The following is a 14,081-nucleotide window of genomic DNA, read 5'->3' on the forward strand; positions in this document are numbered from 1 at the left end:
CTGGTTAGGCGACAATAGTTTGGATTCAGATTCATAATCTGCTTCAGCCTTAATTTGGGCTACTGGCTTCGTTATTGAAGTGCAGCCTTTGCTTTAGTTTCCAGTTAGACCGGAACAGATGCAAATAAAATCGTCATACAATTGTCCAAGCTAATTTGGCAGTTAGCCACAATGCCATACTTAACCTTTGACTTTTAAAACTCACAATTCGTAATTCCTAGTCGTATAAAAGTCTCCACCCATCTGCACCAGAGCATCAAACAGTTCCAAGTTTTCTAACAAACACCACACAGCTCCAACATGAAATTCCTCATCGTCTTCGTCGCCCTCTTCGCCATGGCAGTGGCCCGCCCCAACCTTGCCGAGATCGTGAGGCAGGTCTCCGATGTTGAGCCCGAGAAGTGGAGCTCCGACGTGGAGACCAGCGATGGCACCAGCATCAAACAGGAGGGTGTCCTCAAGAACGCTGGCACTGACAACGAGGCCGCTGTCGTCCACGGATCCTTCACCTGGGTGGATGAGAAGACCGGCGAGAAGTTCACCATCACATACGTGGCTGATGAGAACGGATACCAGCCCCAGGGCGCCCATCTGCCCGTGGCACCAGTTGCTTAAGATGTTTTCCAAATCGATCAAAGAGTTTAAAATAAATCAAAATGCTTTAAATTAAATTGGAGTAGCTATATTTCATGGTTCTTATATCTTCCCTCTATTTATATTTGGTTGATTTGAACAAGATTTTTAATTGAAAAAAAAAAACCAGTTAGGTGTGCGGTAATTATTTATACGTTCTTAAGAAATCCACAGAAGTCAAAACAAATTCTAGTTCGATTCCACATTTCGTACTTCTGAGTTGTTGGCAACGAAGATTAGGGATGCAGATGAAGTGACGTCAAAAGTTGGTTCAATATGTTGCCCCACTAAGCCGCAAACGTCTTTTGCTTCTGGGAAACTGTAACAGCAACCACGTACCCCGTAAAATTAATTAAATAACTAGTTAACCAAGACACATTTTTGTACCAATTAAGTTTTTTTTCACTACTAGACATAGTAAATGATTTTCCCCCACTGCATGTCCAGGCTTTTTTGAAAGCCAAACAAAGAGTATTCTTTTATAAACAATTTATTTCAACTCCTTAACTTAGGCAACGGGGGCAACGGGCAGATGAGCACCCTGGGGCTGGAATCCGTTCTCATCGGCCACGTAGGTGACGGTGTAGGTCTGGCCATCAGGGCCCACGTAGCTGAAGGAGCCGTGGGTTGAGATGGCCTCTAGCTCGGTGCCGGCGTTCTTCAGCACACCCTCCTCGCTCTTCGAGGTACCGTCGCTGGTTTCAACTCTGTCGGAGAAGGGGGTTGCATCGGAATTACATACTCGAATTGCCATCTATGCGCTTTAAGAACTTACGCATATGAGTAGTTATCGATTCCAACATTGCTATCCGATCGCAGGACCTCGACAGTAGGGGCAGCCAGGGCCACGGCAAAGAGGGCGAACAGGACGATGGCGAATTTCATATTGAAGACGTGGTAGATCGTTGAAGACTCAATGATTACTATACTGTTTAGGGCGTATTCTCAGTTTATTTATAGTTCAACTCTTTGGGCAAAAGCACGCGCTACAGCAATCAAAACTAGTTTCGGCTAAGCTAAGCTTAAAACTTGAAATCTATAGTTTGAGCTAATAAATATGTGGATCGAAATTTAAACGAAAAGTTTAGAAGCCTGGTTTATATGCAAAATTTAATTTTAATATATTGTAATTGTCTGAAAGGCGTTTGGAGAAAATCTTTATAGTTCAATTGTTAAAGACTTGCCCCAAAGTGCTAATTACATTAGCTGTCTTATCCGCCGATGCTGCAATCGTAAAAAAGAGTCCTGCAATCTGGCATTTTGAATATTAAGTACTACTTCCGACTACTACAAAACCATTTCAATTGCCCTGTGCCTAACTGCTGCCGCTCCGGATGCAGAGATTGTTGACCTGGTGTCCGATGTCAATGCCGATAGCTATAGCTACAAGTTTGAGACAAGCGATGGCACCAAGCAGGAGCAGAACGGCTCCCCGAAGAGCCTTGGTCCCGAGGAGGATGCCTTGCAGGTGGCCGGATCCTTTAGCTTCGTAGGAGACGATGGACAGACGCATGCCATCAGCTACGTGGCTGATGAGAACGGATTCCAACCCCAGAACTGATTCCCCACCTATTAATGGGTGTATGAGGTTTATTACGCCCACTCTAACACCCTAAAACCGCCCAAAGCTGGCACGCCCACATTTTTGAAAATTGTTTCGATATTTTTTCATAAATTTATTAGTATTGTAAAATTCTATAGATTTGCCACGGCTAGTCTAACGCTTTAAAACCGCCCAAAACTTCCACGCCCAAATTTTTGAAAAATGTTTGGATATTTTTTCATAAAATTATTAGTTGTGTAAATTTCTATCGATTTGCCAAAAAAATTGTTGTCACGCCCACTCTAACGCCTTAAAACCGCGCAAAGCTGCCACTCCCACATTTTTGAACAATATTAATTTTCAATTTATTTCCCAATATCTATCGATATCCCAGAAAACCGAAGAAATTTCGCGTTCGCATTCACTCTAGGTGCGTAACGGGTATCCGATAGTCGGGGAACTCCACTCTAACATTCTCCCTTGTTTTTATATCAAAAAGCAATTGTATCTAATTTGTGTACACCGGTTATGGTACACAGTGCACTCACTCTAAATCAACTCCAAAAAAATTATGATTTAAACTAAAGGACGAAAGCGCCGGACTAGCCTCTTATGACTTTATGGAAATCGTGGACATGATCTTGGCCTTAGTTAATATGTTAGCAAGCTGTTTGCATGCGGATGCACCGGCCCAGCTGGTTAGGCGACAATACTTTGGATTCAGATTCATAATCTGCTTCAGCCTTAATTTGGGCTACTGGATTCGTTATTGAAGTGCAGCCTTTGCTTTAGTTTCCAGTTAGACCGGAACAGATGCAAATAAAATCGTCATACAATTGTCCAAGCAAATTTGGCAGTTAGCCACAATGCCATACTTAACCTTTGACTTTTAAAACTCACAATTCGTAATTCCTAGTCGTATAAAAGTCTCCACCCATCTGCACCAGAGCATCAAACAGTTCCAAGTTTTCTAACAAACACCACACAGCTCCAACATGAAATTCCTCATCGTCTTCGTCGCCCTCTTCGCCATGGCAGTGGCCCGCCCCAACCTTGCCGAGATCGTGAGGCAGGTCTCCGATGTTGAGCCCGAGAAGTGGAGCTCCGACGTGGAGACCAGCGATGGCACCAGCATCAAACAGGAGGGTGTCCTCAAGAACGCTGGCACTGACAACGAGGCCGCTGTCGTCCACGGATCCTTCACCTGGGTGGATGAGAAGACCGGCGAGAAGTTCACCATCACATACGTGGCTGATGAGAACGGATACCAGCCCCAGGGCGCCCATCTGCCCGTGGCACCAGTTGCTTAAGATGTTTTCCAAATCGATCAAAGAGTTTAAAATAAATCAAAATGCTTTAAATTAAATTGGAGTAGCTATATTTCATGGTTCTTATATCTTCCCTCTATTTATATTTGGTTGATTTGAACAAGATTTTTAATTGAAAAAAAAAAACCAGTTAGGTGTGCGGTAATTATTTATACGTTCTTAAGAAATCCACAGAAGTCAAAACAAATTCTAGTTCGATTCCACATTTCGTACTTCTGAGTTGTTGGCAACGAAGATTAGGGATGCAGATGAAGTGACGTCAAAAGTTGGTTCAATATGTTGCCCCACTAAGCCGCAAACGTCTTTTGCTTCTGGGAAACTGTAACAGCAACCACGTACCCCGTAAAATTAATTAAATAACTAGTTAACCAAGACACATTTTTGTACCAATTAAGTTTTTTTTCACTACTAGACATAGTAAATGATTTTCCCCCACTGCATGTCCAGGCTTTTTTGAAAGCCAAACAAAGAGTATTCTTTTATAAACAATTTATTTCAACTCCTTAACTTAGGCAACGGGGGCAACGGGCAGATGAGCACCCTGGGGCTGGAATCCGTTCTCATCGGCCACGTAGGTGACGGTGTAGGTCTGGCCATCAGGGCCCACGTAGCTGAAGGAGCCGTGGGTTGAGATGGCCTCTAGCTCGGTGCCGGCGTTCTTCAGCACACCCTCCTCGCTCTTCGAGGTACCGTCGCTGGTTTCAACTCTGTCGGAGAAGGGGGTTGCATCGGAATTACATACTCGAATTGCCATCTATGCGCTTTAAGAACTTACGCATATGAGTAGTTATCGATTCCAACATTGCTATCCGATCGCAGGACCTCGACAGTAGGGGCAGCCAGGGCCACGGCAAAGAGGGCGAACAGGACGATGGCGAATTTCATATTGAAGACGTGGTAGATCGTTGAAGACTCAATGATTACTATACTGTTTAGGGCGTATTCTCAGTTTATTTATAGTTCAACTCTTTGGGCAAAAGCACGCGCTACAGCAATCAAAACTAGTTTCGGCTAAGCTAAGCTTAAAACTTGAAATCTATAGTTTGAGCTAATAAATATGTGGATCGAAATTTAAACGAAAAGTTTAGAAGCCTGGTTTATATGCAAAATTTAATTTTAATATATTGTAATTGTCTGAAAGGCGTTTGGAGAAAATCTTTAGAGTTTAATTGTTTTACAACTTTATTCCGCTTATTAAAAAATCTTGAATTTTCTTTTTGAGTATTAGATTTTTAATAAATAAATTGAACAGAAGTTCAATTAACACCTGCTGTCCTCAGATCGCGTCGGCTATATAATGTTAACGACTTGTCCCAAAGTGCTAATTGCATAAGCTGTCTTAGCAATCGTATAAAAGACTCCTGCAATCTGGCATTTTGAATATTGAGTAATTTTTGACTATTCAAGATGAAATCCATCCTTGTGCTCGCCTGCCTTTTAAGTGCCCTGTGCCTAGCTGCTGCCGCTCCGGATGCAGAGATTGTTGACCTGGTGTCCGATGTCAATGCCGATAGCTATAGCTACAAATTTGAGACAAGCGATGGCACCAAGCAGGAGCAGCACGGCTCCCTGAAGAGCCTTGGTCCCGAGGAGGATGCCTTGCAGGTGGCCGGATCCTTCAGCTTCGTAGGAGACGACGGACAGACGCATGCCATCAGCTACGTGGCCGATGAGAACGGATTCCAACCCCAGGGCGAGGATATTCCCCACCTATAAATCGGTGTATGATGGTAATTAAAAAGGTCTTCTAGTTGAAAACTAGAAATCAATTGGAAAAACAAGTCATTAAATCGAAATAGGCTCAGAAACCATAATACTGAATAACCTTTTATCGTAGCTCAGTTTAAATAAAGAATAAAACCAATTGTTATGTTCCTTAAAAATATTTTTAAGATTAGTACCTTCGTAAATTTTTTAGATGGAACATCTTGTATATTGATCATTTTGAATCAAAAGAAATAAAAGTGTGAATTTTCATAGCTAAATACGATAAAATAGAAAATAACTCTGGTACTTCGTTATAATTATAAAGGAAAGTTATCTAGTGCAGTTTCATATTTTGAATGACCCTTCCCAGAACTGGTGACTTACTTTATGGGTTCCACAAAGAAAACATATTTTTTTCGAGAATCGAAAGTTCGGCTTTAATGCGAGTAACAAGGAAAATAGAAAACAATGCACGACACTGACTTGACTGACTGATCGACTTACTAACTGACTGACCGATTGGCTGCCACGGGACAAGGGACAGCTCCTCCGGACAGGACCTTAGCACCTCACTGTATGGCTGGTTGGTTGGAATTGTGGGTTCATTCGGGAAGGTGGTATTTACAGGATCTCCTCGAAAGCGGAGGTCTACTTGGGCAGATGGGCACCCTCCGGCTGAAAACCGTTCTCGTCGGCCACAAAGTTAATGGTGTAGGTTTGGCCATCGGGAGCCACCCAGGTGACGGATCCCCGAATGGATATGGATTCGTTGTCGGTGCCCGCGTTGTTGACCACGCCCTCCTCTGTTCGACTGGTGCCATCGCTCAGTTTGTAGCTGAACTTGTAGCCGCCGAGGCCGGTGTTCTCCGATTCGTACTCAAGAACTTCCACATCATTTTGCGGCCGGGCACTGGCCAGGGCCAGGAGAAGGGCTATCGAGCCAACGACTAGCATCTGCAAGGCGGTAAGAGATTAGGTATCCTTTTGCGTATCCTGGTTGGGCATGGTGCGCCTCGTTTATCCAAGTTCACCTACCAATTTCATCATGTTGAGCGGTTCTCGAAATTGCAGATTCTCCTATGCGGCTGGACAAACTGGCAGTTGTCTAATGGTGGCGTTGCATCGGCGTCCACTGCATTTTATACTGCACTCGCGGCTGCATTTGCAAACGTCATAAATTTGCACAATTGTGGAAGAAGCCAAGCAGCTCGCTAGTTCAGCAGCTCTGGCGGTCGCCGGCTAAATGTTTTCCACTATTTCCATTTTGTTTTTGTTTTTTTTGTGCTGTTTTTCAATTGCCAGCGTTGCACCAAAGTCGCCAAAGTCGCTGCGACAAGTAACATTTAAAGCGGCTTTGTGCAGCGGTGTACTCATCCGAAAGGTATTATTGCTCTTCACCCACACTCGAAAAAGCATTCTAAGTTTCAGGGCGATTCTGTGAGAATAGTTATCCACAATCAATATGTCTTCATATTTTTAACAAGAAACCAAACATAAAAATAAGCATGTTAAAACTAATGTAGTTAGAACATAAAAAATATTTATTTAAACCTATAACACTTAATCATTCGAATATCTTTCGTTTTACACCCACACTAAAACCACCTTTCGAAGTTTTAGTGCAACTCATTAAGTACTTAAATCTTAATTGAAATAAACAAAACAATTACTTGAATATAATACCACATTTAAGATGTACTGACATTTTCTGTCAGTGCCGACTGGTAGCTTTAGAAAACTCGAAAAAGTTCATGAATCAAGCAGATGCATTGGGGAAAAGGTTGCGGTTTGATTGGGCAGCTACGGGGAAATACCGGGCCAAGAACTATGGGAAACAATAACCAGAACAGCTCGTCAGATGGGCCCAGATCGAACCGAAATCGACGACATATTGGTGGCCCAAAAGAGACTAAGTTCAAGTGCTGTCGCCGCCAATTGGCAGGGCAGCAAGTTCAAGCCGCGGACACGAAGAACACGAGCTGAGCCATGTGTGATGGCCAAAGTGCACGATGGATGAGGCTGTGGATGGAGATGGAACCGCAGGTTGACTTTTGGCATATGCAACGGCCTTTACAGCGCTCGATTGATGTGCCTGCCCGGTAACAAGAGCCAAAAGCAGTTGGAAATATATATAAAAAATACATCGAATAACCTACAACTACGGCTCGCATGCAATTTAAATCTCTGACTCTTGCTTTTTGTTGTACTTTTAGCATTTTTTTTTTAATTTAGTTTTTAAGTCGCCGTCGCCGGTGCTTGCCAATTTATGCCACCTTCGTTGACCGCTAGCAGGCCGATGAAGAAGCCCCAGCAGCGGATCTTTCAAGCCGGTCAGTCGGGTTTTAACTTTGGTTATCGGTCGGCCTCTGGTCAACCACGGTTCTGCCCCAGCCTCCTCCTCCACTTGAATTGAATTGTGCCAATTGTGACTTAATGTCTGACCCATCGACAGGGTGTTGTGCACTGATACTGGCATTTCCTCAAATGTCGTTGAAAATCACATCATTTTGGTTGATTTTTTGGCAGCTGCAATTTGGCATTTTGCCATTCTTAACTTGCTCGTTAAAAATCATGGAATTGGTGACATCCGAGGAATGTTATCAATCAAATAATATTGTCCATATAACATGTAAAGAACGCATCAAATAAGCAAAGCGTCTTTGCAATCAAAAGCAAAAGCAGACTCAACAAATTTCTGTTGTCATTGTTTATTCAGCAAAATTGCATTACATTAATACAGTGTGAAAATTACTTATTGTTAGTCAAATGTGTAACTATAATTTTCTGATTAGACCGCAAATGGAAAAGTTGTTAATATGTTAATTGAACGAGAAAGACAAGTATATTAAAGAAGAGAAAAAACGATGGGTTTTTGCATGATTGAAATCTTTACAAATAAAATGTCACATGAAACATCAAACTTAAGCGCTTAAGTTTAATACTAAGCAAGTTCATATACAATGTGGTTTCCATGAAATTTCAGCCTGATTTATTTACCCAGTCCGCCTACAAATTGAACTTGAGGGCATTCGGGGCCCTTGAAAATGGATCTGATTCGTGGCTGCATAATATTTATTATTTGGGTCTTTTCCGCAGCTTTTCGAGGGCATCTGCATCGAGCTGCATTTATCATGCTGGCTTTGCATAATTAATCTGGCTGTGATCGATGGCTTCGAGTGCTAATCGGAATGATTGCCTCTGTGCGCGGGGGCGTTGTCTATCTTTGGTTAAAATTCGACAAACTTGGGGCTGTGTTCTTTATTATAGACCGTGATTTACATAACTGTTCTGATCAAATGGCAATCGACAGGTTTTTCAGCTTTGATCTTGTTCGTACTGTCGCTTTCAATACACAAATACCAGATGCCTCATGCCCGATGCCAGACAGAAAGAGCCGGAGATACAATAGATATTTATGTAGATGCGTCTTCACATTTACGTCTTCAAGGTCAGCGCCAAATGCTGCTGCTGCTGTCCGTCTGTCTATCCGTCCGTCCATCCGTCTGAGCAACCATCTGTCCGCCGCCCAGTCAGCTGCCGTTTTGGCCCGGCTTTCGTTCGTTGCCAACTCGCACGCACCTCACTCAAAAGTTGGCCAGACCGGCTTGAACCCGGTCTTTGGGACTCGGCTATGTAGGAATCGAGCTCGGTTTCGGTTTCGTTTTTTTTTTTTAATTGTTTTTTTTTCTTTGTTGCTCGTTTTTGGCTGCCGCATCAACTGGGTCTGCAAAATTAGCACTTGAGCGTTAATGGCAATGTTTTAATAGCATCCCTTGCCTGGCCATCACTTTTTTAATATGTAAATGTCACATTGCCGTTGTTTTTCAATTTCTTTTTATCATTTTAATTGCTTGTTTCGTAATATTTGCATTTAGCTAAAAATACTTCTGCTGACACCTGACATTCAGAATCGTGCGTACAATTTTATTTTATCGCAGATTTCAACTTTATTGGTTTCTTTTTGTTTTGTGTCCCAAATGCAACGCATCTTGAAACACCGAAAAAAGACGGTGATGCAAAGATTTATTGCCTAGAATAAACATAAAAGATAATTTTAGCTGCCTCAGCGAAATCTTTTCAAGAAACCGGAAAAATTGCTATTAAATAAAGAAATGTAAAGAAAGAAAAGAAAGAAAGAAATGTATTAATTGTATGATCAGCAGAAGACCAATAAAATTCTGAAAAAGATTTAACTGTTGTAGTATTAAATTACTTTAGAACTAACATTTTTAAAATACGACGATGATATTTATTTAAGATTTTTAGACAGAAAATCAAATGACTTAGGCAAAAAATCATAGATTTTTCAAAATCATCACATACTCTTAGGCAACAAGTTTTATTAAAAACTATTTGCTAAAATATAAGAAACAAAATATCCAAACTTAAAATAACATTTTAAATTTGGCCCTAAATACAAACAAAATTATAAACTTTTCGGCATCGAAACAACTTAGGTTACCATTTATATGAAACACTTACATACTTTTGGGAAAATATTTCTACATTGATCACTCCTATTTGAACTGTAAAACACTTTAACACATTTTGTAAAGAAATCAAATTTTACTATATTTTACAGCAAAATATTACCGATAATACAAATGAATTATGTTTCATGCATTTGTTGAAATATTTTTAAACTAGTTTATGCGAAAATAAAAAGATAAAATCAAAATAAAAGAGATCCGCACAAAGAAAAAAGAAAAAATTAAAAAATGCATATGTATATTGCATAAGTACAACATTTTGTCATTTTAAAATATAGAGCATTTTTTTATGAACAGACCGTTCTTAACACTATTTATTAGAGACACTAACCACCTGTGAAATTGTTTAAGATATACATATCTATAAAGCATCTCCCTAATTTACAAATCACCATGACTTTATGAAACTTGCTAGTCAACGCAAATTTTCTTGCACAACAAACAAGTTTTCAGAGAGTCGATTATATTTGATCGATTGTTTTTATTGCTAACAAATGTAACATCTCAACTTATAAGCTAGCCTAAAACAGTCGGCAATGCAAACTGTTTAAATAAATTCGTGCTGGATTGTAAATAATAATGTTTTCTGAGGTGTCTTATCCGGCCAGAGATGCAAGAGATTTTCCGGACAACTTGCGAACCTTAAGGCCCTGTTGACGCGAGGGACGGTGGTTCTTGGCCAAGTTGTTGGCATTTTCCAGATCCTGGGCAGCTGAAGTTCCACTCAGGACCTTGCCAACCTCATCACGAAAAGTTCCATCAGGAAGAGTGTAGCTGAACGTAGATTAAGATTAGTCATTAGTCATTTCATACATACAAAAAAAAATACATAGTAGCCAAAATATAATATTAACAACACTTGCAAAGTAAATGATTGAATGAAAATTAGGTACTATCAGGAAAAGTTTTCTTTCATATTATGTAAGGCTTATGATAATGCTTAATGTAATGATGGCTAAACCTACTTGAACTCGTATCCATCGCGGGTTGGCGTATAGCTGAACTGCTCGAGGGCGACATCTCCCAGCTTGATATCGATGACAGTGCCAGGTGGAAAGGAGGCGTAGTTCATGTTGGCACCAAAGAGAATGCAGGCCAAAAGGAGGATCAGGGCCTGCACTAGTTTATTGTTGATGCTCAGGCCACAGCGCGTTACCTTGTTCCCATGCTGAATGCTGCTTGGCACCGAGGATAGACTCATATTGGATCTGTAAAAACACAACATGCAACCAAGGCGGCTGGGAGCTTAATGAACCGTCTTCATCGAGGCCCCTGGCCTAAGACACCTATGTGGATTCATAATGAGTTGTTGGTCCAAAACAAAACAAACTGCTGAGTAAGCTTTGGCCGCAGAGACGGGTTGCCCAATTTCTTGGAGCTGAATTGAGATTTGCATAACGAAAGCAATAGAGTTCCACAGGTCGAGCCACAATTTGGTGGCGACTCTTAAAGATGTGCATTACATTTAAAGCGGCATCAAATTGGAAAACTAATCGACCTAACCCACGAAAGAAAGTCTGAGTTGGCTCAGCTGAGAGACTAATGTATACCCTATGCATTACAGTTTTGATATCTGAAAAGGCATGAACAATAAGCAGGTAAAGCTTACCAAATTACCTTTAAAGCTTAATAATACTTTTAAAAAATATAACGATTTATATTTTTAAGAAAACTAAAAAACAATCCGGCTCTTTACACATTTTAAATATACCCGTGAATTTTTAAATCTTTTACAGAAAGTCATTAGCTCGATCAAGCTAAACGACATAGTCCAAGCAACCCAAGCCGGTTGTACAGAAATGGTAACCCATTATTATGCTGATGATGTTGCAATCAGTCTATCTCGAAATGATTGAAGATTAACGAGCTGGCCTGAAGATATCTAAGCTTTTTCTAGCCAAGTCTGCTACCACTGTGGAAAGAGCTTTTGAGCCACGCTTAATACACTGATAAACTTTGCGGAATTTTATTTTTCTATCACAATACAATAAAATGGCTTAACTCTTATCCGGTTTAATTTTGTGGGCTGTCACATAGGGCTGAAAACCGTTTTTGTTGGCTTTATAGAGGACCTGGTACTCGTAACCATCGGCTGAGATGAAGCTGTATCCACCTTTATATTCTACAGGTTTTTGGGTTGTCACCTCCTTGGGATCCTGAACTGTTTCCGGCTTTACTGTGTACGTTATGGCCTCATTTCTCTGGTGACCATTTTCGGTGTGAAATCTGTTTTGAAAAAATCATTTTAATTGTGGGTGCTGAACGAACTTCAGTAACCTTACCCGAAATGAAGCTTCTCCTCTCGCTCACCTTTCTCCAAGGAAGCCGATGAAACCAAAGCAATTAACGCAGTTATTAAAAACACTTGGCTTAGCTGTATAAATATTACAAAAATTAGTTGCTAAAGATTGTGCATCTTAGAAATAATCTTACCAATTTCATTGCCATTATAGCGTTTTAACAAGGGCAAAATTAGAATATATTTGTGATCAGAACCCTACGTTCTTGTCTGTGCTGTTGGCCGAAATCAACTAAAGACATTCTGCGAGATGAGCCAACCAGCCAAAATAAGTCCAAGAGATCGGAATAATGAAAACAAATATCTGCGCAGCCAGCAATGCCCGAAAGGGGTTACGTCATTGTTTATGGCTCAACTTTTGTTCTTAACAGCCAAAAAATCGCAAAAAGTACGGCGATTTATGTGGACACAACTGTTAAATACTCTTAAGGGGAAAATGTTAGGTTTATTGTATTTAATACTCAACTGATTTTTAATGTGATGTTTCTTGTAATTTTATTAAAAAAAATTTTTTAATTTTTGTTTTTAATGTATTATCGTTACAGAACTCCCAATAAGGCTATGATGGTCGAACCTGTTCAATTCAAGTTTAATTAAAGTCTTACTCAAAGACTTCAAAACAAAACAATCGTGGTGCCAAAATGATGGTTGTTTGTATGATGATGACCATTCTGAAATAAATTTGCTTTAACTGGCGATTTATTTAGGAATTCTATTTGTTAGCAATTCTTTTTGAAACCATTTAATGAATCAGCTCAAAATAATCTGTTGGCAACCACATTAGCTTAATATTCGCCATATAACTCATTTAATAGCGACGACAGTTGCTTAGATTCCCGCCCCTCACTTCACATCAAGGCTGTCATCGAGGGCCAGTGGCCAATTTATCAATGGACCTCATCTGAAAATGTTTAATTAAGCGATACGAGGAACTTAATCGGCCAACCCTCGCAAAAACAACGCCAAATCGCAATCAGATCGTTCCGCTCGGTCAAAATTCGCTTTATGAACGCGAATGCGGGCGTGGAATATGTGCCATCGGTGCGTGGCTAACTCGAAACCAAAAGCCGAGCAGCAAGGACCAAGGACCGTGGACCGGGGACCGACAATTGTTGGTTTATGCAGCCGGTGCAGCAGCCGGCTATTCCTGGTCCTCCCCGGTGGTTGCTTGGTTGCTCCGAGCCCGCAGCTGAAACGGCCGGAACAGGTTCACAAAATCCGCACTCCACTCACGGACGCGAAGTCCTGAACTCGGAGTCCTTAGTCCTGGGAGCGCGTCAGCTGTGCGCCAGCACATTACAAGTAGGACAAGCTGCAAACGACATTGCCATTAGCTCGGCCTTTTCGTCGGTCCTTCGAAGGGGTAGGCCCGATACTATATTAGCGGCATCCACGACAGGCACAAGCTGAGCTACCAAATGATAAACACACACATCAGCAGCCGCAACAAGGAGCACAGTGGTACCATTTTTGAAAAGTATAATTGATAAAAAAAATTGAAAAGCATTAAAGAAATATTTATTGTTAATAACAAATTACAAAATTTGGCATTACAGCTGTGAGAAGCATTAAGGCTTATATAGACAAATAAGAATAATAAGAAAAAATGTTTTAACTTTGATTAGAAAATATGTTGAGTTACAAGATAAAATTGCTATGTCTGTTATGTTATATTATATATCCAACAATGAAATATAAGTAAGTCAGTTTATGTTAATCAGTTATGTTAAGGTAAGTTTATTTTTATTCTGATAACTCATTCATTAATCATTCCCACTTTATATTAACCTAGCGCCACTGTGCACTAGCTGGCAAAAAGTTAATAGACGATTGACTAAAGCCGACATCCCTGCCGTTCGGTTTCAGTGGGGTGTTGTACTCGAAGGTCCTGATTCCTGAGCGCTGAGTCCTGAGTCCAGGTCTTAGCACCCCTTGGCAACAGGCAAAGTGCATTAGACAAGGGATCCTGCGGGGTTGGGTTCGGTTTTTTGAGCTGAGATGAGTTGGGCATGCAGGTGTTGCCCGATCCTGTTGAAAATTGCTTTTGAATTAAAAGTTTTTGCTTGTGGCCGGGCGGGTTT

At 40.8% G+C, this 14,081-nt stretch overlaps 8 protein-coding genes, 1 long non-coding RNA gene and 1 pseudogene across 10 annotated transcripts, besides 1 other annotated feature; 4 read left to right on the forward strand and 6 right to left on the reverse strand.

Moving 5' to 3' along the window:
* The first annotated feature begins 252 nt into the window (after window positions 1–252).
* Lcp65Ab2 lies at window positions 253–668 on the forward strand. The gene has a single exon (NM_176291.3). It carries the CDS (start codon window positions 301–303, stop codon window positions 613–615), a length of 315 nt encoding a protein of 104 aa, NP_788469.1. The 5' UTR covers window positions 253–300; the 3' UTR covers window positions 616–668.
* Window positions 669–1,109: 441 nt separating this feature from the next.
* Cpr65Ax1 (Cuticular protein 65Ax1) lies at window positions 1,110–1,566 on the reverse strand. Its single transcript, NM_001104053.3, has 2 exons — window positions 1,409–1,566; window positions 1,110–1,340 (listed from the first exon to the last, which is right to left on the reverse strand). The coding sequence occupies exons 1-2, from the start codon at window positions 1,516–1,518 to the stop codon at window positions 1,142–1,144; spliced, it is 309 nt and encodes a 102-aa protein (NP_001097523.1). The 5' UTR covers window positions 1,519–1,566; the 3' UTR covers window positions 1,110–1,141.
* A 365-nt stretch (window positions 1,567–1,931) lies between these two features.
* Lcp65APsi lies at window positions 1,932–2,194 on the forward strand (annotated as a pseudogene).
* A 36-nt stretch (window positions 2,195–2,230) lies between these two features.
* Window positions 2,231–2,658: a mobile genetic element.
* Window positions 2,659–3,126: 468 nt separating this feature from the next.
* Lcp65Ab1 lies at window positions 3,127–3,539 on the forward strand. The gene has a single exon (NM_080075.3). The coding sequence runs from the start codon at window positions 3,172–3,174 to the stop codon at window positions 3,484–3,486; it is 315 nt and encodes a 104-aa protein (NP_524814.2). The 5' UTR covers window positions 3,127–3,171; the 3' UTR covers window positions 3,487–3,539.
* Window positions 3,540–3,636: 97 nt separating this feature from the next.
* Window positions 3,637–4,436, reverse strand: Cpr65Ax2 (Cuticular protein 65Ax2). 2 transcript variants are annotated; one of them, NM_001274538.1, is made up of 2 exons: window positions 4,280–4,436; window positions 3,637–4,211 (listed from the first exon to the last, which is right to left on the reverse strand). In NM_001274538.1, exons 1-2 carry the CDS (start codon window positions 4,387–4,389, stop codon window positions 4,013–4,015), a joined length of 309 nt encoding a protein of 102 aa, NP_001261467.1. In that variant the 5' UTR covers window positions 4,390–4,436; the 3' UTR covers window positions 3,637–4,012. The 2 variants fall into 2 exon arrangements, with proteins under 2 accessions (NP_001261467.1, NP_652660.1); NM_144403.3 differs by having other exon boundaries at window positions 3,981–4,211.
* A 446-nt stretch (window positions 4,437–4,882) lies between these two features.
* Window positions 4,883–5,382, forward strand: Lcp65Aa. Its single transcript, NM_057932.3, has one exon. The coding sequence runs from the start codon at window positions 4,912–4,914 to the stop codon at window positions 5,218–5,220; it is 309 nt and encodes a 102-aa protein (NP_477280.1). The 5' UTR covers window positions 4,883–4,911; the 3' UTR covers window positions 5,221–5,382.
* Window positions 5,383–5,628: 246 nt separating this feature from the next.
* Acp65Aa (Adult cuticle protein 65Aa) lies at window positions 5,629–6,324 on the reverse strand. Its single transcript, NM_057934.3, has 2 exons — window positions 6,247–6,324; window positions 5,629–6,165 (listed from the first exon to the last, which is right to left on the reverse strand). The coding sequence occupies exons 1-2, from the start codon at window positions 6,256–6,258 to the stop codon at window positions 5,860–5,862; spliced, it is 318 nt and encodes a 105-aa protein (NP_477282.2). The 5' UTR covers window positions 6,259–6,324; the 3' UTR covers window positions 5,629–5,859.
* Window positions 6,325–8,292: 1,968 nt separating this feature from the next.
* lncRNA:CR45421 (long non-coding RNA:CR45421) lies at window positions 8,293–8,782 on the reverse strand. The gene has a single exon (NR_124808.1). It is a non-coding gene; the product is annotated as a long non-coding RNA:CR45421 (long non-coding RNA).
* A 1,388-nt stretch (window positions 8,783–10,170) lies between these two features.
* Window positions 10,171–10,956, reverse strand: CG13297 (uncharacterized protein). Its single transcript, NM_139773.3, has 2 exons — window positions 10,667–10,956; window positions 10,171–10,475 (listed from the first exon to the last, which is right to left on the reverse strand). The coding sequence occupies exons 1-2, from the start codon at window positions 10,924–10,926 to the stop codon at window positions 10,298–10,300; spliced, it is 438 nt and encodes a 145-aa protein (NP_648030.2). The 5' UTR covers window positions 10,927–10,956; the 3' UTR covers window positions 10,171–10,297.
* A 697-nt stretch (window positions 10,957–11,653) lies between these two features.
* On the reverse strand, window positions 11,654–12,209 carry Cpr65Ay (Cuticular protein 65Ay). The gene is made up of 3 exons (NM_001104054.1): window positions 12,135–12,209; window positions 11,984–12,075; window positions 11,654–11,927 (listed from the first exon to the last, which is right to left on the reverse strand). The coding sequence occupies exons 1-3, from the start codon at window positions 12,141–12,143 to the stop codon at window positions 11,699–11,701; spliced, it is 330 nt and encodes a 109-aa protein (NP_001097524.1). The 5' UTR covers window positions 12,144–12,209; the 3' UTR covers window positions 11,654–11,698.
* Window positions 12,210–14,081: the final 1,872 nt, after the last annotated feature.

Source organism: Drosophila melanogaster, chromosome 3L (genome assembly GCF_000001215.4).
Source record: "Drosophila melanogaster chromosome 3L".
In the NCBI taxonomy this organism is placed as follows: Eukaryota; Metazoa; Arthropoda; class Insecta; order Diptera; family Drosophilidae; genus Drosophila; species Drosophila melanogaster.